Here is a 26,322-nt window from a genome sequence, read left to right on the forward strand (position 1 = left end):
CTATGAAAGAGTTTTGGCTTTTAATTGAAAGTGTATTCATGTGGGAAGGAGATAATGCCATGCATTTATGAAGACATATTAGAGGGTCTGAGAAAATGCATGTGATAAAAGGGCACCTAAGGAAGAATAAAAGAAGGGAATAGGGAGACACTGGAAAGAACGTGATGCTGAGAGTCCCTGGGCCACCAAAGCCTGGAGAAAAGTGGTAACCACAATGCTCCCAGCCTAGTTTAGACTGAAGACCTCAAAAAGTTTTACAATAGCAAATGTGGATGTTGTCAGGACCAAAATGATGTCACGTGTGTGTTTCTGTGTGTGTGTGTGTGTTTGTGTGTGTGTCAGCGTGTGTGTTTAAAAATCCTGACAAATAAAGCAGGCTATGAAGAGGGGATTCCCATGTCTCTGTGCCTGATAACACAACTGTCACAAACGCTTTGCGAAACCACAAGCTTACACAAAGGCAATCCCAACCTTTCACAAAAATATTTCTGCAAGGGCACCTGCCCAGCAACTGCCTTTCCAACTTTGGTGTGGCGTCACCCTTGTTATCGATCTTTGTAGCGAAGGAGAATTATTTCAAAACTGATATGAAATCCTCCTCATATTTTCCTTGGAACATCTTTGTCTTGCTTTACCTCCCTGAATTTGCACATAATTTGTAATGGTCACCAACTATGTGCATAGTCAGTAATGGATTTTTTTTTTTTTTACTTTGATGCTATACTTTCTACTTTTGCTTTATTTAATGCTTCTCAATATGCTTTTTTAACTGTTGCAGATCCCGCTGAAATTACGCTTTGGAGGACTTCTTCAACCAGAAAAACCCATTATTCTAAACATTGAGTCAAAGGATGGGACCGAAAGTGGAGCCTGAATTTCCCTAAGGACTTCCACTTTGCTCTTCAAGAAAGCTGTGCCCCAGAACACCAGAGACCTCAAATTACTTTGTGAATAGTACTCTGAAATGAAGACGGGCTTCATCCAACGTACTGCACAAATAACCAGGGATTCTGTACACGCATTGAGCTCTCTCACTGTCTGTGTAGAGTGTTATACTTGGGAATATAAAGGAGGTGACTAAATCAGTGCTGGGGTAGTAGATTTGGCTTCTTTGTTTGTCACAGGACAATCTCAGCCACCCCTAGTTAGCACCATTAACTACTCCTGAGCTCTGATAAGAGAATCAACATTTATCAATAATTTCATCCACAGTTATTAATGAAAATAAGAATTATTTTGATGGCTCTAACAGTGACGTTTATATCACCTGTTTTATCTGGAGTATTCTATAATACATTTTATGTTAAAAAAAATCAATAAAAACCTCTTAACAAGCGTATCATCAGATACTTTCCTGCACATTAAGGAGAAATCTATAGAACTGAATGACTGAAAACCAACAAGTAAATATTTGGATCATTGTAGTCACTGCTGATGTGGGGTCTTTGTCAGAGCTCCAGTGTGATTATCAACACAGGTGAGAGTTAATGCACTGTGACTTTGCCCATTGTTTAGAAAGAATATTCCTAGTTTAATTATGCCTTTTTTGACTGAGCACAGTGGCTCATGACTGTAATCCCAGAACTCTGGGAGACCGAGATGGACAGATCACCTGAGGTCAGGAGTTCGAGATCAGCCTGACCAACATGGTGAGACCGCATCTCTACTAAAACTACAAAAACTAGCTAGGTGTGGTGGCATGCACCTATAATCTCAGCTACCTAGGAGGCTGAGGCAGGAGAATCACTTGAACCTGGGAGGCAGAGGTTGCAGCGAGCCAAGATAGCACCATTACACTCCAGCCTGGGTGACAGAGTGAGATTCCATCTCAAAAAAAAAAAAAAAAAAAAAAAAACAAATTACGTCTTTTTGAAGCACATATATTTTGTAACATACAACTGCATTCCTTATTACATTATTAGTTTTGATTTAATATTTTCAAGCCATCTCCCCTGATATTTCTGGGAGACAAGAAACATGTTTTCTTACACCTCTTGCATTCCATTCTCAACTCCCAACTCTCTTAATGCAATGAACACTTAATAAAAAATAGTCGATTGGTCAGTCGATTGGGCAACAGGCTAAATGCACTGATTCCTTTTCTTTTCCTACTCCTTCCTTTACTTTCCCTTCTTAAATAATTTAGCCCTAAAGTCATTAGGTGGGTGGCAGCTAGATGGTGGCCACACATTAAGGTAGAGAAGAGAGAGTCATGATGGCTCCAAGTCAGAGACCAAGTAGGGTGAGGACCAAGTAGGTGTTCATATGGAGAGACAGCGTGGCCTGTGTGTGGGAGTCCAAGCAAGCAGAGAAAGGGTCGACACAGAGGTGTAGCCTGCAAGAGCAGCCAGAGCCTAAATAGGGCATGGAGAACCCACGTGAGGTGAGGAGGGCATCCATGAGTGGGAAGGGATGGGTGAGGTTTCACTACATAAAGGGGATTGATCAAATAAGTAAATATACTGGAAGCCAGGTGTGTCACTTTTGCAGAAAAGAGTCATGGATTCAGAAAGGGAGAAAACTAGCATGAATCCTATGAAATTAGATTAAAATGGATGTATCCATGTATTTTCATATCCTTCTAGATAGATAAATGGTTAGATAGGTGATAGAAAGATAACAGATAGTTGACAAGGTCATTAGACAGACATAAATGTATGTATGTGTTTGTGTGTGTATACAAAAAACATATATTTCCTGGTTCTCTCCACTGATAGGGCTAGTTGAAACAATGACATTTCAATAGCAATGAGTACATTTAGTGCCCCGATCTTGGCTTATGAATACCATTTTCCACTGAAAGGAACCAGAGTTCCTTAGAGAAATGGCTAATTCCAGGGCCAAGATTAAGAATGTTCAAGATAAGCCTAGGATATATTTTGTGCCAGGAAGCCAGAAAATGTTCAAATGATTTCCAAGTAATGTTTGGAAATGATATTTGAAAATGATTTCCAAATGATATATGGAAACACTTAAAGACTCCACCAAAGAACTATTAGATCTAATAAACAAATTCACTAATGTTGCTGGATACAAAATCAACATACAAAACCCAGTAGCATTTCTGCATGCCAACAGTGAACAATCTGGCAAAAATAAAAAATATAATCCCATTTACAATAACCCCAAATAAAATTAAATACCTAGGAATAAATTTAATCAAAGAAGAGAAAGATGTCTACAATGAATACTGTAAAACACTGATGAAAGAAATTGAAAAGACACAAAAAAGAAGGATATTCCATGCTTATATATTGTAAGCATTAATATTGTTAAAAATGTCCACACTACCCAAAGCAATATACAGATTCAATGCAGTCTCTCAAAATACCAATGACATTCTTCAAAGAAATAGAAAAGAAAATTCTAAAATTTGTATGGAACCACAAGAGACCCAGAATAGCCAAAGCTATCTTCAGCAAAAAGAACAAAACTGGAGGAATCATATTACCTGACTTCAAATTACACCACAGAGGTATAATAACCAAAACAGCATGGTATTTGTATAAAAACAGACACATAGACCAATGAAATAGAATAGAGAACCCAGAAACAATTCCACACACCTACAGTGAACTCATTTTCCACAATGTTGTCAAGAACATACACGGGAAAAGACGGTCTCTTCTGGTGCTGGGAAAGCTGGATATTAATATGCAAAAGAATGAAACTAGACCCCTATATCTCACCAAACACAAAAATCAAATCAAGGTGGATGAAAGACTGAAATCTGGCTGAGCGCAGTGGCTCATGCCTGAAATCCCAGCATTTTGAGAGGCTAAGGCCAGTGTATCACTTGAGGTCAGGAGTTCAAGACCAGCCTGGCCACAATGGTGAAACCCCATGTCTACCAAAAAATACAAGAGTTAGCTGGGCATTCTGGTGCATGCCTGTAGTCCCAGCTACGCAGAAGGCTGAGGTAGGAGAATCACTTGGACCCAAGAGGTGCAGGTGGCAGTGAGCCAAGATCATGACAATGCACCCCAGCCTGGGCAAGAGAGTGAGGCTCTGTCTCAAAAAAAAAAAAAAAAAAAAAAAAAAAGACTGAAATCTAAGACCTCAAATGATGAAACTGCTACAAGAAAACATTGTGGAAACTCTTCAGGATACTGGTCTGGGCACAACTTTCTGAAAAACTACCCCACAAGCACAGGCAACCACAGCAAAAATGGACAAATGGAATCAGATCAAGTTAAAAAGCTTCTGTGCTGCAAAGAAAGCAATCAACAAAGTGAACACACAAACCACAGAATGGGAGAAAATATTTTCAAACTAAACACTCTGACAACAGATTAATAGCCAGAATACATAAAGCGCTCAAACAACTCTGTAGGGGAAAATCTAATAATCCAATCAAAAAATGGGCAAAAGATTTGAATAGACATTTCTCAAAAGAAGACATACAAATGCCACATAGGCATATGATAAGGTGCTGAACATCATTGATCATTAGAGAAATGCAAATCAAAACTACAATGAGATATCATCTCACCCCAGCTAAAATTTTGTTTGTTTGTTTGTTTATTTGTTTAACTTAGAACACAATTTTATTGTCAAACTGGAGCAAGAGCTGGTTTTTTGTGTTACCAAAACTGTTTGATCCCAAGCATAACTGGGCCAAAAGAGAAAGAAATCAAACTTTAAAATCCAAAATAAGGAAAGATCTACAATAATTTTATCCAAAAGACAGGCAGCAACAAATGCCAGCAAGAATGTGGAGAAAAGGGAACCCTTGTACACTGTTGGTGTAAATTAGTACAACCACTATAGAGAACAATTTGGAGGTTCCTCAAAACATTAAAATAGAGCTACCATAATATCCAGAAATCCCCATGCTGGATATATACCTGGAAGAAAAGAAATCCGTATATTGAAGAGATATTGTCACTCCCATGTAAAAAATAGCCACTATTCACAAATGCCAAGATTTGGAAGCAACCTAAGTGTCCATCAACAGATAAATGGATAAAGAAAGTACTCCAATTATACACAATGGAGTACAATTCAGCCATTAAAAAAGCATGAGATCCTGTTATCTGTAAAAATATGGATGGAACTGGAGGTCATCATGTTAAGTGAATAAGCCAGGCACAGAAACACAGACATTGTACGTTCTCACTTACTTGTGGAATCTACAAATCAAAACAATTGAGCTAATGTCTGGGCCTTAGTCAATTTTGTACCCTAAGTACTGGGAGCACAGCTTTTAAAATACGTGATGAATGCTTTAATACAGGAATGAACAGATGAGAGGCACAAGGTGGTTGGGTGTTCTTCTGATACACAGTATCTTCCTTGACACATTCAGTACAACTCTCAACAGGTAAGTCTCTTCATGTTATGTTACCTTATGAGGAATTAAGTGGCAGAACATGCCTCCTATTATTTTCCTTTGCAGAACAAGACCAATGTTGTGGGTTGGGACACAGTACTGGCTGCATTTGAGTCCCAAGTAACCATTAGTCTATTGCTATCACCACAGAGTCAGAGGGGATGACACACGGGGGCCCAGCAATCTCACCCAAGTCAACTCCACCAACATTCCTGGTTACCCACCGTGTGTACAGTACCCTGCTAGGGACCAGGGTCATGACAGTAAATAATACCAGACTGTGCCCTTGAGGAGCTCACCTCTGCTGAGGGAAACAGGCACAGAAAACCACAATGGTGGCAGAGAGGAAAGAGGACAATGGGACTGTGTGAGGGGGATAGGAGGCACCCAGAGGAGGAAATGGTTACATCTGTGTGAGGAGGTTGGTAAGGAAAGATTTTAACAGAAGGGGTCTGTCTGGCTGGACATGGAAGGACATGTAGGAGTCATCTAGAGGGCACAGGTACACTCCAGGCAGAGGGAATTGCATGGGTAAAGATCTGTAGGTGTGGCTTGTGAGGATGGATTTCAATTATTCTGGAATGAGGGCGGCCATGGAAACAAGGGCAGGTGAGAGGAGAGTTAACAGATTTCATGCCAATGGCTCTGCTTGAGTTTCTGATAAGAACTCAGAACCCTTGGACTCCCCACTAACACTGATTAAGTTTTTTATGATTCCTCATAGAACATGAACTCAAAAGAGGTCAGCAAAGGGGTGTGTGTGAGTCTTTGCTATTGGCTGGAGCTGCAGCCCCGCCTCCTTCTCCAGCACATAAATATTTCAGCAGCTTGCCTGCAGACTGCTGTGCAGGGCAGGGAAGCTCCAGGAACACAGTCCAGCAAACAGCAGCACGCAGCTAAAAGGAAGACTCAGAGGAGACAGTTGAAGAAGGAAAGTGGCGATGGACCTCATCCCAAATTTGGCCGTGGAAACCTGGCTTCTCCTGGCTGTCAGCCTGGTGCTCCTCTATCTGTGAGTAACTGTCCAGGCTCCTCTCCTCTGTTTCCTTGGACTTGGGGTGCTAATCGGGCCCCTTTTCCCTTATCTGCTTAGAAGATCAAAAGAGATGTTCAAGGAGAAGTAGTACAATTGTTGGACGCTACAAACATAGAGAGGTTATTATTGATCTTATGCAGATCTATGAATGAATAAGTAAGCATTTCTCCTACCCACCCTCTAATTTTGGTGATTAGGAGGGTTTAGGGACAGCATTTGGTAGTCGGAATGATCGGATTACCTTAGATTTCACAAAGACTAATCAATGAAAACATGGCAGAGGCAGATTACAAACTACTGATCACGACGGGCAGTGTGATCCTCATCCCCTTCCCAGGCTCTGGGGCTTCTGGGGGCAGGAGGGAGTGGCTTGCGTTTTTGTCGCTTTATCTTTGTTTTCTGGGTTCTGTGTCTGCTGGAAGGGGGTGTAGATGTATTGTCCCCTGTGAACCCGGTGGTTCCTGCTCTCCTGCCTTCCACCCCAGGACATCATTTACATAATGCACCAGAGAACACCAATACTTCAGGGGAAGCTGTCCCTTGGCTCTTCCCTCTTTCCTGTGCCATGCCCCTGAAAATCCCCTCCCTCCTATGACTCACTCCTCCACCATGTCATACACAGAACTATTCATCTTGCAATGATTAATCTCTAGGGCAAAGGAGACTTGGAGGAAGTTCTGAAGATTTATTCTTTGCTTTAATCTTTTTCCTCTGGTTTCTGGGAGGCTAGGATTAATATACAGCTTTGTTTCTCACCTAATGGGAATCTGCTAGCAGCCTGAAAAGGCAGGAGCCATGAAAGCCAATTTGGATTGTACATGTTTTCACCTTTATGTTACAGTACAGGAGGATGAACCCTCTCACTGGTGGGATTCCTGGCATCCTAGAGCAGGTGGAGAGAAGAGTTACTTTCCACTGTGGGTAGTGGAGGTTCGACCTGTCACATTTGACTTCTACCTCAATTTGACTTTTACTAAGACTAGGGAACCACAATGACATGAAAATAGAAAACATAAACCTCATTTTAATTCTTTCACAGAAAGCTTAGGAGTTCAGTGAGTTGTGGGAACATGGTTTCCATTGTCTAACATTTTTAAATGAATTGATATGATTTAAAATCATTCCTATTTAAACCAGAATTTTTGGAGATAGACTATTTCCAGCATGTTCCTTCTGGATGATAAAAGAGGGCTGTTAGTTCAGTATTTGTGACAATAAATGTGTGTAAAATAACGTCACCTTTCCTAAATGTCAGAAATATTAGTCTAATGCACGAATGGATACCTCTAAGACAAGACTGCACAAATGTCTTTTTAAATATACCTGCCCGGCCATTTCTTTTAATACCTCCTTTTCGAAAATACCTGCCTAGCAGATTAGCTTAAACTCTCAGGGCAGGGGAGTAAGCAAGACTGCGAGCCAGTGACAATAGCAAAGGCATCCAGGTAGGATCAGTATGAAGTGAGAAAATATTCCTCAGCTCTCAGGGTACAACTGCAAAGAGGTAGTCATGGGTCCTGGCCCCACAGTGGACGTCACTCAAAGGGTAAACCAGTTGGCATCTCATCTGCTTCAAGCCTGGACACAGGGGCACCATCTGTGTCACTCTGTGTGTGGTCTGCCATGTTGTGGGCTGTCACTACAGATTTGGGCAGCCAGGCAGACAATACCTTTGCCTTAGATGATGCTGGTGCAGCCCAGGAGTCAGAAACTGCAGTGTAGATCAGGTACTCCTTAGGCCAACAAAATTACATGCACTAGATGACTGGCTTTTCTGTTAGCCTCTTCACTGGAACCAAAAGCAGCATTACTCCACCAAACAGAGGGGAGCTGAAAAGAAACTAAAGAGTTCGACCAGCCCAGCGTCTGCCTTGATATGGTATCATGTGAGTCTATATACTCACCATGATCCTTCCTTGGGCGCCAATGCTGCTGACACATTAACTCAATAGCTTGTCCTCACCTGAGAGGTCAGGTAACATGTTTAAAGTTCAGGAGCAGAGATTAGTGTCATTGATTTGACATGGCTGTGACAACAAAGGAGGGAACTGAAGTGGGAATACCCAGGGCCACCCTGGTTTTGGCAGGTGGTGCAAGCACTTCCACTAACTCTTCTAGGGCAGGGAACCAAATGTATGACTGGGCCTGCCCATGCTGCCCCGGCTGAGTCCTCCAAACCCTGCCCTTCATGAAATTTCTTAGTTTTCTTTTATCACATTTTATAAGTCACTGGATGGTTACAAAATGTTTGGAACCTATACTGCCTTGAAGGCTAACCTCTAAAGAGGAGTAAGCAAGGTCTTAATACAACTCTCTGGGACGTTTTATCATTACTTCTCTTATATGCCATACTGCATCTTTTGCTATCAACAGGAAAGTACCTGGACTTTGGAAGGTCCCTCCCTGTCTTTTAGCTGAAGGTACATATGAGGCATGTGGATTCTTTTATGCACATCATCTTTTTCAACTACATTTTTGTAGTTTGCCTCTGTGGAGTCAACCTTGTGGGGCTAACAGCTTCACAGCTGAATCAGTGTCTGGCAACCTCATCCTTCAGCCTCTCTTCTTCCTCCAGTTTTCCATCCCTCAGTCACAGTAAAGGGGGAAGATCTGCAAGGATCCAGAACCATCAGTGGGAGGAGTTTGCATGACTCATGAAAGATGAGTTGCAGGCAGGCCTGCCATAGTGAACACCAGGCTTAATGAGTTTTTCCTCAGAGATACTTCATGTACAGAGGCAGTGAACTGACTGTTTTCGATTGACCACCTTGGAAAAGATGAGTGTGCCTGGCACTGTGCTTCTCAGGTGAGTATTACCTGAGAAGTATTAGTTGTTGGTTCTTCTGCACACCATCGTTCAAGGATATATGGGTCAACTATCTCCTCAATAGTTCAAATCAGAGACTGAGGTGTAGCTGAAAGCTGCCCACATTTCTATAAGGCCAATAGATGCCATGAACACAGTTGTCAATCTGTAGAAATAAGGACTCCATGACTCCTCCAAGGCCTCTCTGTGAATGAAGGTTTAAGGGCTAGATCCTAAAACAGGGTCAGAGAGATGAGAGGGAAGAAAAAGCATAAAAGTTTCTGAGCAAATTGTAAGGGCAGTGTCAGAATAGGCTCTCGGTGACCTGTGATTGAGTGGATACAGCGATGCAAAATCTCATCATCAATGCAGAAGACAAAAAAAGTCTCACCCTTTCTACCTAGGATGAGAATCCCCAAATCAGGGAAGAGTCCACTTACTAAATAGATATAAGAGAATGAAGTGTCCTGGAAGAATTCCTGCCTGAACCTCTCAGGAGCATTTGAGGACATTTCTCAAGTATTCACTCCAGGACTGGGACTATGAAGACTTCAGCTGCTTTCAGCTAATCATTGAGACTTTTGGGGGTCTCAGAGTAGAGTCAGGAAAGGACCTGATGAGTGAATGCAATGACTGCCATTGGAGTTGCTGTTATTATTTATTGTATACATATTACCTCCTTCTCGTAACCATTCCAGCTCCTGAGTCGGTAACTCAGCAGCCCTCCGATCTAAAAAGTCGCAAACCCTGTGACCTGATATCTGTTTCACTTCATAGATACGGGACCCGTTCATATGGACTTTTTAAGAGACAGGGAATTCCAGGGCCCACACCTCTGCCTTTTTTGGGAAATATTTTGTCCTATCGTCAGGTGAGTTGTTTGAACTTCCTCTTTTGCTTTTCATGGTTGCAAACATCAGCTTAGTTCCATCAGTAAAAATGCTCCTCCTTGGGAGGGAGTTCTGAAGTTTCACATTTTCAGAAATGGTGGGACTGGGTGCAGTGGATCATGCCTGTAATCTCAGACTTTGTGAGTCCAAGGCTGGCAACTTGCTTGAGCCCAGGAGTTTGACACCAGCCTGGGCAACACAGTGAGACCTCCGTCTCTAGAAAGAAAAAATTACCTGTGCATGATATGGTAGCCCATGCCTGTAGTCCCAGCTGATCTGAATGCTGAGGTGGGAGGACTGCATGAACCCAGGAAGTCAAGGCTGTATTGAGTTGTGATCACACCACTGCACTCCAGCTTGGTCAACAGAGCAAGACGAAGGAAGGAAGGAGGGAAGGAAGGAAGCAGGGAGGGAGAGAGGGAGGGAAGAATGGAGGGAGGGAGGGAGGGAGAAAGAGGGAGGGAGGGAGGAATGGAGCGAGGGAGGGAGGGAGGGAGGGAAGAAGGGAAGGAGGGAGGGAGGGAGGGAGGGAAGGAAAAAAGAAAAGAAAAAAAGGAAAGAAAAGAAAAAAGAAAAGAAAAGAAAAGATGTGTAGGCTCACGGCCAGGTTTACCCCAGGGCTTTCTTGCTAACTCTCAGGAGCTTCAGGTTTGCCTCAGTTGAATAGCCCAGATGTCAGGCAGATCAGCACTTGATGTTCAGGACTTGATGTGCAGACTTTGTGGCACCATAAAGAGGATTTTCTTTTTGCTCCTTGCAGGTTCCCAGGAAGGTATAGTCATACTTAGTTAGTATTAAGAGAAAAGCAGGAAGGGGGGCACTGGTAGTGGCTCATTAGCTGTGTGTACCAGATTCAAACTTGGCTCTTTGTAGCAAGAGCTCATGAGCAGTCTTTTTTTCCCCTTCCTCCTGGACAACTTTGAAACTTTAGTTTATTAGGCAACCTAAATATTCACCATCAGGTAATTTGCACCTATTTGAATTCTCTCAAGAACTGTTAAACTCTCTGAGCATATTTCCATGGCTCTATCCCAGCTGTTATAACATCTTTTGCAGATTTGAGAGAAAGAACAAGACGGTTCTGCTTTACATCTTTTCCTTCAAAGGCTGCACCCTATGGGTGAGTCTGAGCAGGGAGTGGATGTAACTGAGATGAGATGGTGGTTGTCCATCAACCTCAGATATTTAAGCAGAAAATGAATTTGGTGTTTTTTGTTGTTGTTTGTTTGTTTTTTACACAAAGGTGCGAACACTTATGCAAAATCATTAGAAAGGAAATAGCTGACAAAATTATTAAATATTTAATTTTACTGAACAGAATGTCATATGTGCCACATGGACTGTAAACTGTGGCCGAGCCTTTGTGGCTACCCTGGTCCGATGCTTTGCCCAGGGTCTGGCCCCTGGAGGGAAAGTCACGAGCTTATGCCCAGAAGGCCAGCACCAGCAAGTTGCTCTCCAGCCCAGATTTCCTATCCTGTATACCTGAAGCTTGTTTCTCAGATTCTAACACTCACAACTGAGGCCTCTGTTGTCTGATTACTGTCTGAGAATTCTATACCATTTTACTCTCAATAAAAGCAGTAATTTCTTCTTCGTCTTTCCCAGATCAACTCTTACAGTAGATCGACATTTCTGGGACCTTCTTTTGCACAGTTAAAACATCATAGCTGGATCTTAGCAACAAGAAGGTTTGTTTTTACATTTCAGAAGTGAAAGCTCAGAGCACGCATTGTAATTGGGTGTGATCTGTAGAGGTGGCACTTCTCCATCTTTTCTGTGTTAAGCTAGAAAACTGGAAAGGAAGTCTGCTTTCTCATTCACTCACTCACTCACTCATTTTCTCACTCAACAACATGCCTTAGACTTATCTAAATCTGCAAGACTAAAAGAGGCCCCTGGTTTCTTTAACTTTCTAATTCTGCTAGAATTCTGGAGAGAGCACATGAGATAAATGAAAAGGATGCTGATGGAGGAGACAAAAAAATTTTGCATTCCCTGCAGACACTCACTTTTCCTCAGCCTCAGTTTCACCCCTGCCTTTGCAGGTGATCATTCAGGGAGTTAGGAGACTTTCGAGAGAATAAAAGAAAAAGCAAAAATACATCAGAAAGACAAGGAATTACTAGTCATAGATAAGGGTGAGTCCTTCAGTACTTGGAGAAAATTCAAGAGTGACTTTAAATTTCCCACTTCAAATATATCCTCTGTTTTCTTGCCTTTCCCTTAAGACATCTCTGAATAAGCTTCCTCCAACTGCCAGTGAAAGATAGCAGGTCTGAGGCCTGATTTCACTGGATGCAACTGTTTTCAGCCCCAATTAGAGGTAGGGTTCACTCTATTTAAAATAATAACCAAATTGTATTTTGTTTCTTCTCCCAGGGTATCTGGAAATTTGACACAGAATGTTATAAAAAGTATGGAAAAATGTGGAGGTGAGTACTCTGGAAACCTCCATTGGATAGACCTGCTGCCGTGATAGGGTTACCCACTGCAAAGAGGATAGTCTCTGCCCAGGGCTTCATGGGATGAAGCTCTTGCCAACCCAAATAAGACAGAGGTTGTCTGAAAGAAGAGGATAATTATTTGGGAGTAGAATATTGCAATGGGAATCTGCTTGCCATTATAAATGATGTGCAAATTCAGGGAGGTAAACAAGACAAAGATGCTCCAAGGAAAATGTGAGGAGAATCTCATAACTGTTTTGAGGTAATTACTGTTAGCTACAAAGATCAATAACAAGGGTGATGCTACACCAAGGTTGGACAGGCAGTTGCTGGGCAGGTATCCTTGCAGAAATATTTTCGTGTAAAGTTGAAATGGACTTTGTGCAAAGTTGTGGTTTTGGTAGAGACTTTTGTAATAGTTTTGTTTCCAGGAACACAAGCATGAGAATCCTCTCTTCATAGACTTCTTGGGATTTATTTGTCAGGGTTAAAAAAACAATTAGTGACGTCACTTTGGTTCTGATAACGTTCACACTCGCTATCGTAAAACTTTTCGAGGCTTGTCCTACCAAGAATCCCATGTGTCACCAGGTGTCGAGGTCTTCAATCTCAACTAGGCTGGGAGCATTGTTGTAACCACTTTTCTCCAGGCTTTGGGGGCCCAGGGACTCCCAACATTGCCTTCTGTCCAGTGTCTGCCTATCCCCCTCTTCTTTTTTTCTTCCTTAGGTGTCCTTTTATCACATGTATTGTCTCTGACCCTTCTAATATGTGCTCATAAATGCATGGCATCATCTCCTTCCCATATCGATTCACTTTCATTTAAAAGCCAAAACTCTTTCATTTAGACTTTGAATCTAACATGCTTTTGAAAGAAGGGTTGAGAAATGTAAAGAAACAGATTGGGAAACTATTTATGCTCCCCTTTTTAAAACTTTCTCTGCAAGTATGGAACTTTTTGTTCCGCTTTGTTGTTTAAATTTAAGCCAAGACTTTTTAATAGAAGGATATACAAGTATTTATTGAGTCATACCATTTTGCTTACTTTGAAGAAGAAATGCTGAATATTCTTAAACCATTGTGTTCCCTGGTGGGCTGATGGGCTGTGATTTTATAAGGTGGCCTCAGCCAACTGCAGCAGCTGTTCCCTGTCAGCGGGGCTAGAGTTTTGGTGAGAGCAGTGGAAGAGGTACAGTGGTGTGTTCGTTCACTAGAAGCAAGCGAGAGAAGGCTTTGCCTCTTTGTACTTCTTCATCTTCTCTCATCAAGTCCTCAGAAACTGCAGTGCTGGCTGCAGGGTGCTGTGGAGCTGGCACAGCCCATACAGGCAACATGACTGAGTAGAAAGTACACACAGCTCTGGATGTCCGTGGTCCCCACACAAACTGCCCCTTGCAACATTTACTCTTTTGAGCAGCTAATGATTTACCTGCCTTCAATTTTTCACTGACCTAATGTTATTGATAATTAAGTACTTTAAACATATAAAACATTATGGAGAGTGGCATAGGAAATACCCATGTATGCACCATCTAGCTTAACAAATGCTGTACTGTCATTTCTAACCATGATGTCTTCAAAGAGCTCTTTGGTCTTGCAATGTCTCTTCCCTGTTTGGGCCACATTACCCTTCATCGTATGAAGACCTGGGTGGCTCCTGTGTCAGACTCTTGCTGTGTGTCACACCCTAATGAACTAGAACCTAAGGTTGCTGTGTGTTGTACAACTAGGGGCATGGGTTACATGACATCAGGATCAAAGTCTGGCTTCCTGGGTGTGGCTCCAGCTGTAGAATCGGGCTAGTGAAGTTTAATCAGCTCTGTTGTCCCCACACAGAACGCAAGATGGTCAACTCCCTGTGCTGACCATCACAGATCCCGACATGATCAAAACAGTGCTAGTGAAAGAATGTTATTCTGTCTTCACAAATCGAAGGGTAAGCATCCATTTCTTGAAACTTAAATAATGATTGATCCATTGATTAAATTTTTATTTTGAAAAAACTTATATATCCACAAAAAGTTACATAAAAAATGGACAGGAAGGTTCTATGTACTCTTCATCCTGTCCCCTACAATGGTAACATCTTGCAATCCTGCGTTAACTATAAATATAGTATATTCATATTAGGTTGGTGCAAAAATTAAAATGGCAAACTGAAATAACCTTTGCACCCACCTAATACTATAGTACAGGAAATTGACTTTGATATAGTTTACAGAGCTTATTCAGATTTCACCAGTTTTACATGCCCTCGTTTGTGTGTGTTTATGTGTGTGTAGTTCTAAGCAAATTTTTCACATTCGTAAATTTGTGCAGTGACCAGCACCATCAAGATGCAGACCCATTCCGTCACCATGTGGCTCCCTCCTGCTAGCCTACAGTCACAACATGGAGTTTGTCTTTTTCTCTGACAGGGTCTGTATCACAGCAAACTTTTTATTTGAGGAGGCCAATGTATTAATATTTCCTTTTATGGATTGTTATTTTGGTGTCAAGTCTGAAAATCCTTTGCTTAGCCCTCCTTTCTACATTGCTTTTTCTAAGAGTTACATAGTTTAACACTTTACAAAATGTAACTCTATTACCCATTTTGTGTTAATAATTGCATAAGTTATCAGATTTAGATCAAAGTTCATTTTTTGTGGACTATGGTTGTCCAAATGTTCCAACACCATCTTGGAAAGGTAGGCATATTGTCAAAAATCAGCTGAGCATACTTTGTGCATCTATTTCTTATTGTTTACTCTGTCCCATTGATGACTGTGTTTACTCCTCCACCAATACCACACTGTGGTGACTCTAGTAGCTGTACAGTAACTCTTAACATCATATAGAGCAATTCTTTCTACTTCATTGATTTATGTTTTCAAAATAGTTTTAGCTTTTCTTATCCCTTGCCTTTCCATAAAAATTCAGAATAAGCTTATAAGTGTCTACAAACAAACCAGCCATAATTTTGATAAGAACTGAATGAAAGCAGAGGTATTTAATCTTTTGGCTTCCCTGGGCCACAGTGGAAGAATTGTCTTGGGCCACACATAAAATACACTAACACACACACACACATACACACACACACACAAAAGATCCGTTTATAGTTTTCATTATATCTACCACCACAGATAAGCAAAAATGTCCTCACATAATAATCCTAATTATTCACAGCCCCATTCAGAGGATCTTTCAAAATCATTGAACAGTCCCAAGTTTGCAATCACTGATATAGAAAATTTACATATCTAACTAAAAAAAAAAAACTTCACTATTTTTGATATTTCTTATTATAAAAGAAAGAGGACAACATAAAACCAGTGGAGTACCTGACATTGTTTTTGAGAAACTAATGCATCAGTATCTGGCTTGATGGAAGTAGTTGCAATTCCCAGTGAGTTCTCAAGGTGCTCATCAGATATTTTGGTTCTAGTTTTACTCTTCATGTTCTTCATCCTTGAAAATAGTAGCTCACAAATGTAAGTGCTGCCAAAAAGCAATGACATGAATTGTGAAGTGAGGGATATTTGTCATTGGGAAGATAGTATCACAAAAGTCTAGTAAAAAGGGATGATCAAATTTTTCTTTAAGTTGAAAGTCAGATTGCAGCTCTCGGCATTCCATTTGAAAATTGGCAGGTAACATATTTATGTCAACTGAAAATGGAGTCATAAATATACCAAAATACTGATTTTTTCAGAAATCCTGAAATACCTGTTTTCAAATTCCTGTATCAAATTGAAAAGCAAGGCTGCATATTTCTGGCTGTTCACAGGACCATGTTTAGCCAACACATTGAAATGCATTCAATTGTTTGCCTTAATTGAGCTTGCCATAATTTCAGTTTCATTTGGAATGCTGTTATGGTTTGAAACATTGTATTATTAAGTTGGTTTTCACCTTGAAGACACAGGTTTAACTCACTTAAATGGGCTGTCAAATCCACTACAAATACTAAGTCTGTAAGCCAGTTTTCATTGGCAAGTTCTGGCACAAATTTTGTGTTTGATACCATAAACGGCTTGATTTCACATCACAAAGCATAAAATCTTTACATTTCGCCTTGACTTAACTGTCTTACTTCTAAAAAGGGAATGACGTTGCTAGAGTCAGCATCCATACTTTTAAGGAATTCCTGGAACTAGCGATGATTCAATCCCTGGGCCCTTGTAAAATTTACAGCCTTCATGACAATTGGCATGACGTTATCCATTTTTAAAGCTTGTGCACATGGATTTTCTTGATGTATTATGCAATAATACCTAATCAAACGTGAGTTTTGTGCGGCAATTGCATCATCTTCTATTAATTATACAAGCCCCTCTCTTTCACCTACCATCGCCAGGGCACCATCTGTAGCTATATCAGATATGTTTACAATGGACAAAGAAAATCGCTTTAACGTATTTTTCATTGCTTTGTATAAATCTCTTGATTTAGCTGTGTCTTTTAATGGCACAGTGACATTTCCATTTCTTCAGTGACATTATATTCATCATCAATACCTCCAATAAAAATAGCAAGTTGTGCCGTATCTGTAGTGTCAGTCAGTGCCTTCATCCATCACCAAAGCATACAATTTTAAATTAGCAGTTTTACTCTCCAAACATCTTTCAATAGATTTCCCAATTTCTTCAATCCTCCTGGCTATAGTCTGGAGAGACAAACTGATTTTAGAAATATCAGTTTCTAAAGGCAAATAATATCTACCACATCTTCCATACATTGCTTAATAAACTCACCATCAGTAAATGGTTTTGATTTTTTTGCTATTAAATTTGCTAACACATAACTAGCTTTTACCTTACAATAGAGTTCGTTTGAGTTGTAACTATTTTAAATATCTTTTCTGTTGAAAAGAGACTTTTTTTCAGTTCTGCTATTTTGTCCTTACAACACATACACACCAAATTTCTCAGCAGGTTTTTGCATATAATGCCTCTTCAAACTGTAGTCTTTGAAAACTCGCACAAATTCCATAGAAATTAAGCAGAGTGCTTCGCTATTTGCCTCAGCAAGAAAAATAGTCATTTGTCCACTTTTCATTGAACAATCTTCCTTCATCCATAATTTTCCTTTTTAGGGTTCTGTTTTCTTTTTAAGACATTGCGGAAGCCATTCTGGAATTAAAAGCATTATAATAGATAAGCAACTATATTTACTTTTATTATGAAAATTAACATAGGAAAATAGAAAGCAAGGTTTAATAATCAAATAAGAATACTTACATGTCTTCTAAATAATATTAAACACCTATCATTTACAAAAGTAGGTTGAAATATTATTGATAATCACTGTGTTTTACTTGCCAAGTCACCACAAACACACCTAATATCTGATGGTGTCAATTCAACTGTCCATGATTGGTAGGTAACACACTGGAAGTCGTACACCACCATAAAACTGAAGCCACACATGCATACAAATGGCGAGAGTGTCTGCTGTACAGCAGCGCTCTGCCTTGTCCAGAATACACACTTGAATTCTTTGTCACAATTCACTTCACGTAGCATTGCAATAGCGTCCTCTTGCTCTTTATTTTGTTAGTTAATTTTAAAGGTTTTTCATTTCTTCTAGCTGAACTGTTTGTAATTACAATGCAAATTATGGATACTAGTCCATTATTTGTGGATGTGACATACTCTGATTATACCTTTCCATTCCATTGTCGTCTACAAAGTTCACCCTTGAGAATCGCATAGTCAAATTACAAAATTACCAAAAGAAATTGCAAAAAAACTCAAAATGTTTTAAGAAAGTTTCCAAATTTGTATTGGGCTATATTCAAAGCCATCCTGGACTGCATGAGGCCTGCAGGTCACAAGTTGGACAAGCTTGAATTAAACCAATAGAACAACCTGGGTATAATCTGTATCTTTATGATGTTCAGTCTCATTCCATGAATATAGTATGCCTCTCCATTTCTTTAGCTTTTGTTTCTTTCCTGAACATTTTGTAGTTTTCAGCATGGAGATCCTGTACATCTTTTGTTAGATTTATACCAGAAAAATTTCATTTTTGTTGGAGTAACTGTAAATGATATTGTTCTTCTTGTATTTTCAGATATTGATTGTTGTTACATAGAAATGTGAATAATTTTGTGTGTTGAGCTTGTATCCTATAGCCTTGCAGAACTTAACTTCATTCTAGAAGTCTTTTTGTATATTCCTTGACATTTTATACATTGACAATTATGTCACCTGAAAATAGAGACAATTCTATTATTTCCTTTTCAATCTGTATGCCTTTTATTTCTTTTTCTTGTCTAATGTATTAAGACATCCAGTATGCTCTTCATTAAGAATGTTGAGAGTGGGCATTTTTGAATTCTTCTTGACCTTGGAAAATCATTCAGTCCTTCATCATTAAATGTGATTTAACTGATTTTTTTATAGATTGTCTTTATCAAGTGAAGGAACTGTCTCTCTCTTCCTAGTGTATTGAGATTTTATCATGACAGCTGGAAGTATACATTTTAAAACAAAACATAGTTGTGGAAGATAAGAGAAAGTTCCAAGCATGCTGGCTTGATAGTTCAGCCCCAAGTTGGGAAAAAGAATTATCCCTTTCTTTTTCCTTCTATTTATGGAAAAAAAAATTAAGAGAAAAGAATTTTCATGGAATTGCATTATTCCTTCAAAACAGGCTTCTGGTCTTAAGTATTACCTACGTTTCTAAAAAATCACCACATCATAGCATAACTTTTTCAGGTCGCCCATGCTGTAGGTGTATTAAAGACAGAGCTGGTTTGAGGCAACATACAGTCTGCCCATCTGTCACCAATCCTTTTCTACTCTGCACACTCAGAGGAAGGGCTAGGTCTTGTTCCTGTCTATTCCACTGGAAGAACAGTTCCCTACCACGTGGAGCATTTGCACTTAAAAGGAGACTGAGATAGAGAGGCAGGAGACCACACCAGATGGCTGGGTCTCCAAACTCCCACCCCTGCCCCACATACACTCAGAAGAGGCTAGATATCTAGGATCTCTATTGAGCATCTTGGATGTGGCCTGCCATAACATCATATACAGTCAATAAATATTTGTTAAATAAGTGATGCCTCTTCAACATATTTTGTGCAACCATGAAGATCACCACAAGTAATGTGAGACAAAACGTTTCCACTTTGAACTCTAGCCTTTAGGTCCAGTGGGACTTATGAAAAGTGCCATCTCTATAGCTGAGGATGAAGAATGGAAGAGAATACGGTCATTGCTGTCTCCAACCTTCACCAGCGGAAAACTCAAGGAGGTATGAAAACAAGATGAGTTTTAATTAGAAATGTAAAGAATGAATCTGGGGACAGGTAGAAAGTAAGATCACAGTCCATTTCCAAGGGGTAGTCCACTGAGTTCAAGCTTCCTAAAAATGGTCTTTTATCTTTATGTACAGAAAAGACATCACAAAATTCATTATAAAATGTCACTTACAGCTCCGTGCTGGAGAAAGCCATGTCCTTCTGGGACTTGAGTCTGCACACTTAACTACAGGTAGTGATCTGTTTTGTGCTTAGATGTTCCCCATCATTGCCCAGTATGGAGATGTGTTGGTGAGAAACTTGAGGCGGGAAGCAGAGAAAGGCAAGCCTGTCACCCTGAAAGAGTAAGTAGGAGCACAGCCATGGGGTTCTGAGCTGTCATGAGCCCTTCCAGCTGCCTGCCATGGAGTCAACAGTCCCACTGTTGGCTTACTGCAGTGACCAGACAAAAGCAGGGCAGTGCTGCAACTCCAGAGAGACACCTAAGAGGGAGTGGCCCCTGTGAGAAGGCAAGTCAGCAGGGAAAAACGGCCTTCTCTCGTGTGCACAGGAGCCAGGATTTACTTATCTGTTAACTTGTCACCATAAATATTCTGGGAGATTAAATACATACTTTAGAAATAAAAAAACATGATCGTATCAAAGTGTTGAGTGTAGTGGATATAGAACTGTGGGTAAGCAAGCATTTGGTACTTGTTGCCTTGCATTGGGTAAGATGGGAAAGTTACAATGGGGAACTTGGAACAATTTCAATCCCTTCATGGTTTTTCTGAGAATATCAGCAAACTACGAACTATTAAACCTTCCCACTACTTCCTTTTCCTCCAATCTCAAAAAAGAAAGGGTGCTAGAAATGCTATATGTAAGGCAAGCCTATTATTTGCTGTCTACACCTGTATGTGCTTCAATTATGCAAGAACGACAAGTGTAATCTGAGCCTGTCCTGGTCACACTTGGGACATGTGGTCACTCAGCTATAGGATTCTCCAAATCAATGTTGGAGAGATCTATTTTTTTTAACCAGAACATTCTTGATTGTCACTTCTTACAAAAATGACTCTGCTCTCAGGGCAACTTCAGGTCAGAGGAGATGGGGACAGTGGGGTTTTCCAGAGCTTTAGCAGGGATTGTAGAGAATAAAGGATGATATTTCTAGGAACTCAGAACAGGATGTTGCTGTTTTGTAAAGTGCTGAAGAGGAATCGGCTCTGGGCACAGAGTCTGTAGTCAGACAACGCCACCTTTCTTGAATCCACGAGAAAGAGTTAATTATTCCACTCTTGTTCTGCTGAAGCACAGTGCTTACACATCTTATATCATCCACACTCAATACATGCTACTGTAATTGTCTGATAATGGGTCTCTGTCTTCCTACGACTGGGCTCCTTGACCTCAGAGGTGAGTCTAACTCAGCTTGGTGTCTCCATCACCCCCAGCATAGGGCCAGCTGCATCACTGGCACCGGATAACCACCTTCTGAGGGAGTTGATGGGAGATGACTCAGCAGATAGTTCTGAAAGTCTGTGGCTCTTTATCTGTCCTAACTGGACATGTGGGTTTCTTGCTGCATGTATAATGGAAGGATGGTAAGAGGTGCTGATTTTAATTTTCCATATCTTTCTCCACTCAGCATCTTTGGGGCCTACAGCATGGATGTGATCACTGGCACATCATTTGGAGTGAACATCGACTCTCTCAACAATCCAAAAGACCCCTTTGTGGAAAACGTTAAGAAGTTCCTAAAATTTGATTTCTTAGATCCAGTATTTCTCTTAACAAGTATGTGGACTATTATTTCTTTCTCCCTTTCAAAATAACTGCTTTCTTGACATAGAATTCACGTATCATATAATTCATCTACTTAAAATGTACAATTCCATTGTTTATAAGATAATCAAAAATATGTATGACCATTACTGTTGTAAACTAAATGTTTTTGTCAATCTAGAGCCCTCATACATTTTAGCTATCAACCCCCAACCACAAACCCCATCACCCTAAGCAACCAATATAGATTTGTCTGCCTCTGTAGATTTGTCTATTCTGGACACTTCATAGAAATAATATCGATTTTTCTGTTGTTTCTTATTCTCTATTTCATGAGTTTGTACTTTAGTCTTTGTTGTTTTCTTTCTTTTGCTGGTTTTAGGTTTCATTTGCTCTTTGTCTTTTAGTGTTTTGTGGTGTAAATGGTTATTATCAGTTTGAGATATTTTCTTCTTTTAAATTTAGACATTACAGCTATAAATTTCCCTCTGAGCACTGGTGTTGGCTACATCCTGTGTTTTGGTATATCATGTCATCTATTTGTTCATCTCAAAACAATTTCTTGTTGCCCTTTTGATTCCTGCTTTGACTCACTGGTCACTTAAAACTGTATTGTTTAACTTCCACAAATGTATGAGTTTCCCAAATTTCTTTCCCTACTGATTTCTAGTTTTATTCCAAGGAAGTTGATGTATATATGCTGTGTATCATTTCCTGAACAGCATGATTAAGTTAAGCAGCAGACTATGGTCTACATTAATCCAAACACTCTAGTCCAATAGATAAAGGCTGAAAGGTCAGGGAATTTAATTCTATCCCTTTGGTCACTCCAAAGACACAGAAGGTGCCTTTGATCTCACTGCTGTAGTGGTGTTTCCTATGTAGAGACCTGCCCTTGCTCAGTCACCGGCCTGAAAGAGGGGCAAACATGATACAAGGAATGGGTTCCAGTTGAGAATCATGATGTTCTTATTCTTATTACTGGTAGAGAAAATTATAATTGCTCCAGGTAAAGTTTGCATTTTCACTGTGATTTCCTTTTGTTTGTTTTGTTTTTCCCACAGTACTCTTTCCATTCCTTATCCCAGCTTTTGAGGCATTAAATGTCTCTCTGTTTCCAAAAGATGCCATAAATTTTTTAAATAAATCTGTAAACAGCATGAAAAAAAGTCGCCTCGACGACAAACAAAAGGTAAAATCTGGTGGTGGTTAAATGACGATGTTTAGTTTTTGATAAACTTAGATTTTATACATATGATAGTGCATGTGTCTGTATTTTTAAACATAAAGACAGAGAACTTATGTTTAGAACAAGAGAAGTCATTTGGTAGAAATAAAGAAGGAGATTGGGGAAGGAGATGAGAATGAGTCAGAGAGACAGCATTTAAAACTTGCTATCAGGCACAACAATTAGTATGCCATGATATAAACAGTATTGAGATATAATTTTACCACTTCTCTTCCCTTCAATAAATTGTCAAAGGATAAAGTTTCCTGTTTGAAAATATATTTTACTGGTATTATGTTTTCCTCATATCACAGATTGGTAAAGAATCATTTTAAGTCCAAGACTCTTATTTTACATATTCTGCAATGAAGGGTCCTATCAGGCTACCTGCCGACTGCTGACATGCAGCGTGTGGTAAATTTGAGTAATTCACAGACTGGAGTGAACAGGAGTCTTCTCCGAGAATTGAGGCTGCAAGGTTGGCTAACTCAGCTTTGCCCTCAAGAGCCCTAGAGGCCAGCCGAAGGATGTCTGCAGGTCAGGGAGGGAGGATCAGGTAACCCAGCTGTCACTGAATCTTATCTAAAGTTTGAGAATGTTATCTAAAGTTTGAGAATGTTGGAGTATTTGAAAATGCTCCCCCAAAAAAGCTGCTGATAAGTTCTAGAAATGTCAGGAGATAAATCTATATGGACACTGCTGAAGAAAAAGGTAGAAGAATAAAAGATCCAGGACTTCTTCCTGGGTAAGCAGTTACGACCAGAGATGGAACCCAGCAACTCTTTGGCCAGAAAGCTGTATCCAAAAGACAGAGAAGATGAGGAACAGGGAGGGCAAAGGCCAAAAAGCAATTAGACATGATAGCTAGATTTGTTCAGGAAAACATCCTGCTTTCCAAGGATTTAGATGAATGTTTTTGTTCACTGGTGACTAGGCAACACCCGTCAGACTTCTGGTCTTCAAGAAATCACACGGAGACTGAGGGACGGAAGTCAAGAAGGGAGGCTGAGGACTGCACTTTTGATTTACTTCTGATTTCATGAGTAACTTTCTGCCAATGAAATCTCTCTTTTTGCTTCTAGCACCGAGTGGATTTCCTTCAGCTGATGATTGACTCTCAGAATTCGAAAGAAACTGAGTCCCACAAAGGTAACCAAAGAGTGCTTCTGAGGGCTACTGGCGGGGACACTAAGAGGGAGGCCCTTGTTCTGAAAATGTGCAGAAAGTATTCCAGGAAGATGAGAATTTCTGCCACATAGCAGAACAACACACATTTAGATGTTATAAATGGTAGCTGGAAGCACCTTCCAGAAGCCCACAGGTATATCCATGTTCCAGGCTTGAAGGGCAACCCTAAGAAAACCTAGACTGTTTGGAGGACAGTCAGTGGTTTGTGGATCACCTACATGAGCTCATATGCCAGTTCTCAGCCCCCTCCAGATCCACCAAGTGAGAATCTCTACTTGGAAATTTATATTAAACATACTGATCAGAAGGCACACTGTCCCAGTAAGGGTGATTTTAACTGGCAGTACTTGATGAAAGTGTGTTTGCCAGGTTAATCTACTGTAAAGTTTTGTTTTTCCCTTTGAAATGGATAAGTAACTAATGGAGGAAACCTCTGAGACCATGTAAATCTACTTCAATCTTCAATCTTTTATCTACTAGTTTTATGACCCATGGATGGTTTTGACCAAAACCATTATTACTAAGACAGTGGAAAAATGATAACCATGGTCAATTTCAACCTACCAAAATTTGGCAACCATCTCACAAAATTCTCCAATACTTAACAATTGGTTCTAGAGAGCAGGGTTGGGCAGACTCCAGTATACCACTTTAAACATGTCCATGTCTACATCTACTTCTGTCTGTTTATCTATCTGTCAATCATTGATCTGTCTATAATCTATCAATTAATCATCTATCTATCTCAATAAAGCTTGCTGTGATAAAGAAAATAGTCTATCATTTCACTGTTTCATATAGAAATCACTAGACACCTATAGCCATTGAGTACTGGACATGTGGCCAATGTCCCTGAAGAACAATTTTTAAGACTATTTAATTTTAATTGAATAAAATTTGAATTTGAATAGCCATGGGTGGATAGTGGCTACTAGATTGGACAGCAGAGCTCCCAACTTTAAAATTACAGTTCAACTTCAACTCAGTATAATGGGGTTCAATGTAACTCAATAAAATAATCGGATGGTTGAATTTACCCATAGCAGCATACAGAAATATTCACTGGTAATTCAGAACTCTATAGACCTTTCTCACACTCATTTTATACTGTGTTCAGTTGTGAGTTACATGGTTGCAGCAGGCACCATATTTATTTCTGTGTTTCAGGTCTCTAAAGGTCCTAATCTAGTCCTGATCAAACAGACCAGTGATGGATCATTGTGAGCTTCTCTCAGGAGAAATATCAAGAGAGAGGCCAACCCGTAATCATATGAACTTCTGCTATTTTATTAATGCCATTCATCAGACTACAGTCAATCACCACGCTTCTGGCTTTTTGTCTATCTCTGCTGTCTTGCACACCCTGAGATAGTCCATTCTGAGAACTGTACCCTAGATCTTGTATTGCCTGATGCCTGTCAAAGATATAATCCATGCTGCTTAAGTGAGGTTGTACACACAAATCACCACATCTCCTGCAAGTTTGCATTTTGATTCAATAGTTCGATGGTGGGGTTTGAGATTCCGCATTTCTAATAAGCTCCCAGATGCGACTGGTGCTGCTGGTCCATGAAACACACTTGGAGTAGCAAGAGGTGATCTGTAGCTCAATATTGCTCCTTTAAGTTCCCTCAAACATATATAGAGAAAAGGTCCTAAATATTGCAAATTCTCTCAAGTTTGTCAAGCTATATTGGAATTCTCCCAAAGTTTGTCAAGCTCTATTGTAGAAAATCAAATTTTTCTTGGGGAAAAGGCTACCCCATATTTACTTACAGCTAAAGTACTTTGAGGATCATTCAAGGCGCACACCCATAACACTGAGTATGTAAGACAGAAATGCTCTCTCTGGAAATTACAGCAGTGCTGGTGCTGGGATGCCATGAGGAGGAGTGGATGGCCCACAATCTTGCAGACCTTGGGAAAACCTGGATTAAAATGATTTTGCCTCATTCTTGTCCTGTGTAAGATACACATCGGAATGAAAACCAACCCCAGTGTGACTCTGAATTGCTTTTCCATTTTTTCCTCTTGGGATTGGAGAGCTTCACTTAGATTTCATCTAAGCCGTGATGTTGTACGTTGACCTGATTTATCTAACACGTCTTTCCTCTCCTTTCAGCTCTGTCTGATCTGGAGCTCGTGGCCCAATCAATTATCTTCATTTTTGCTGGCTATGAAACCACCAGCAGTGTTCTTTCCTTCATTATATATGAACTGGCCACTCACCCTGATGTCCAGCAGAAACTGCAGCAGGAGATTGATGCAGTTTTGCCCAATAAGGTGAGGGGATGACCCCTGGAGATGAAGGGCAGAGGTGAAGCCTGAGTAAAAATGCCTCCTCACCACTCCCGGGAGGATTTTTATGAAAAGCAT

The 26,322-nt window shown here is 40.2% G+C and overlaps 2 protein-coding genes across 8 annotated transcripts in view; one reads left to right on the top strand and one right to left on the bottom strand.

Moving 5' to 3' along the window:
• ZSCAN25 (zinc finger and SCAN domain containing 25) overlaps positions 1-26,322 on the bottom strand; it is a 94,768-nt gene that overhangs the window by 26,874 nt on the left and 41,572 nt on the right. Inside the window, exons 8-9 of one of the 6 annotated variants that reach the window (XR_012091715.1) lie at positions 17,413-17,625; positions 14,482-15,991 (exon numbers count right to left, since the gene is read on the bottom strand). The exons of 2 other annotated variants lie outside the window; for them this stretch is intronic. Coding sequence is in view for 1 of the 4 variants with exons in the window: in XM_037990549.2 (XP_037846477.1) it covers positions 17,585-17,625 (41 nt within the window). In the remaining 3 variants the exon portion in view is untranslated. Of the gene's footprint in view, positions 1-14,470; positions 17,626-26,322 lie in introns of those variants that run through there. 3 more of the 6 variants (XR_012091714.1, XM_037990549.2, XR_012091713.1) reach the window with 3 other exon arrangements.
• The window catches only part of CYP3A5 (cytochrome P450 family 3 subfamily A member 5), a 44,369-nt gene that overhangs the window by 12,463 nt on the left and 5,584 nt on the right, over positions 1-26,322 (top strand). The window contains exons 1-10 of one of the 2 annotated variants that reach the window (XM_008018616.3): positions 6,141-6,344; positions 9,952-10,045; positions 12,447-12,499; positions 14,348-14,447; positions 19,643-19,756; positions 20,019-20,107; positions 21,394-21,542; positions 22,595-22,722; positions 23,841-23,907; positions 26,069-26,229. In XM_008018616.3, coding sequence (XP_008016807.1) covers positions 6,274-6,344; positions 9,952-10,045; positions 12,447-12,499; positions 14,348-14,447; positions 19,643-19,756; positions 20,019-20,107; positions 21,394-21,542; positions 22,595-22,722; positions 23,841-23,907; positions 26,069-26,229 — 1,026 coding nt within the window. In that variant the 5' untranslated portion in view covers positions 6,141-6,273. Of the gene's footprint in view, positions 1-6,140; positions 6,345-9,951; positions 10,046-12,446; positions 12,500-14,347; positions 14,448-19,642; positions 19,757-20,018; positions 20,108-21,393; positions 21,543-22,594; positions 22,723-23,840; positions 23,908-26,068; positions 26,230-26,322 lie in introns of those variants that run through there. The other variant, XM_073012782.1, reaches the window with a different exon arrangement.

This window comes from Chlorocebus sabaeus, chromosome 28 (assembly GCF_047675955.1).
Source record: "Chlorocebus sabaeus isolate Y175 chromosome 28, mChlSab1.0.hap1, whole genome shotgun sequence".
NCBI classification, from domain to species: domain Eukaryota; kingdom Metazoa; phylum Chordata; class Mammalia; order Primates; family Cercopithecidae; genus Chlorocebus; species Chlorocebus sabaeus.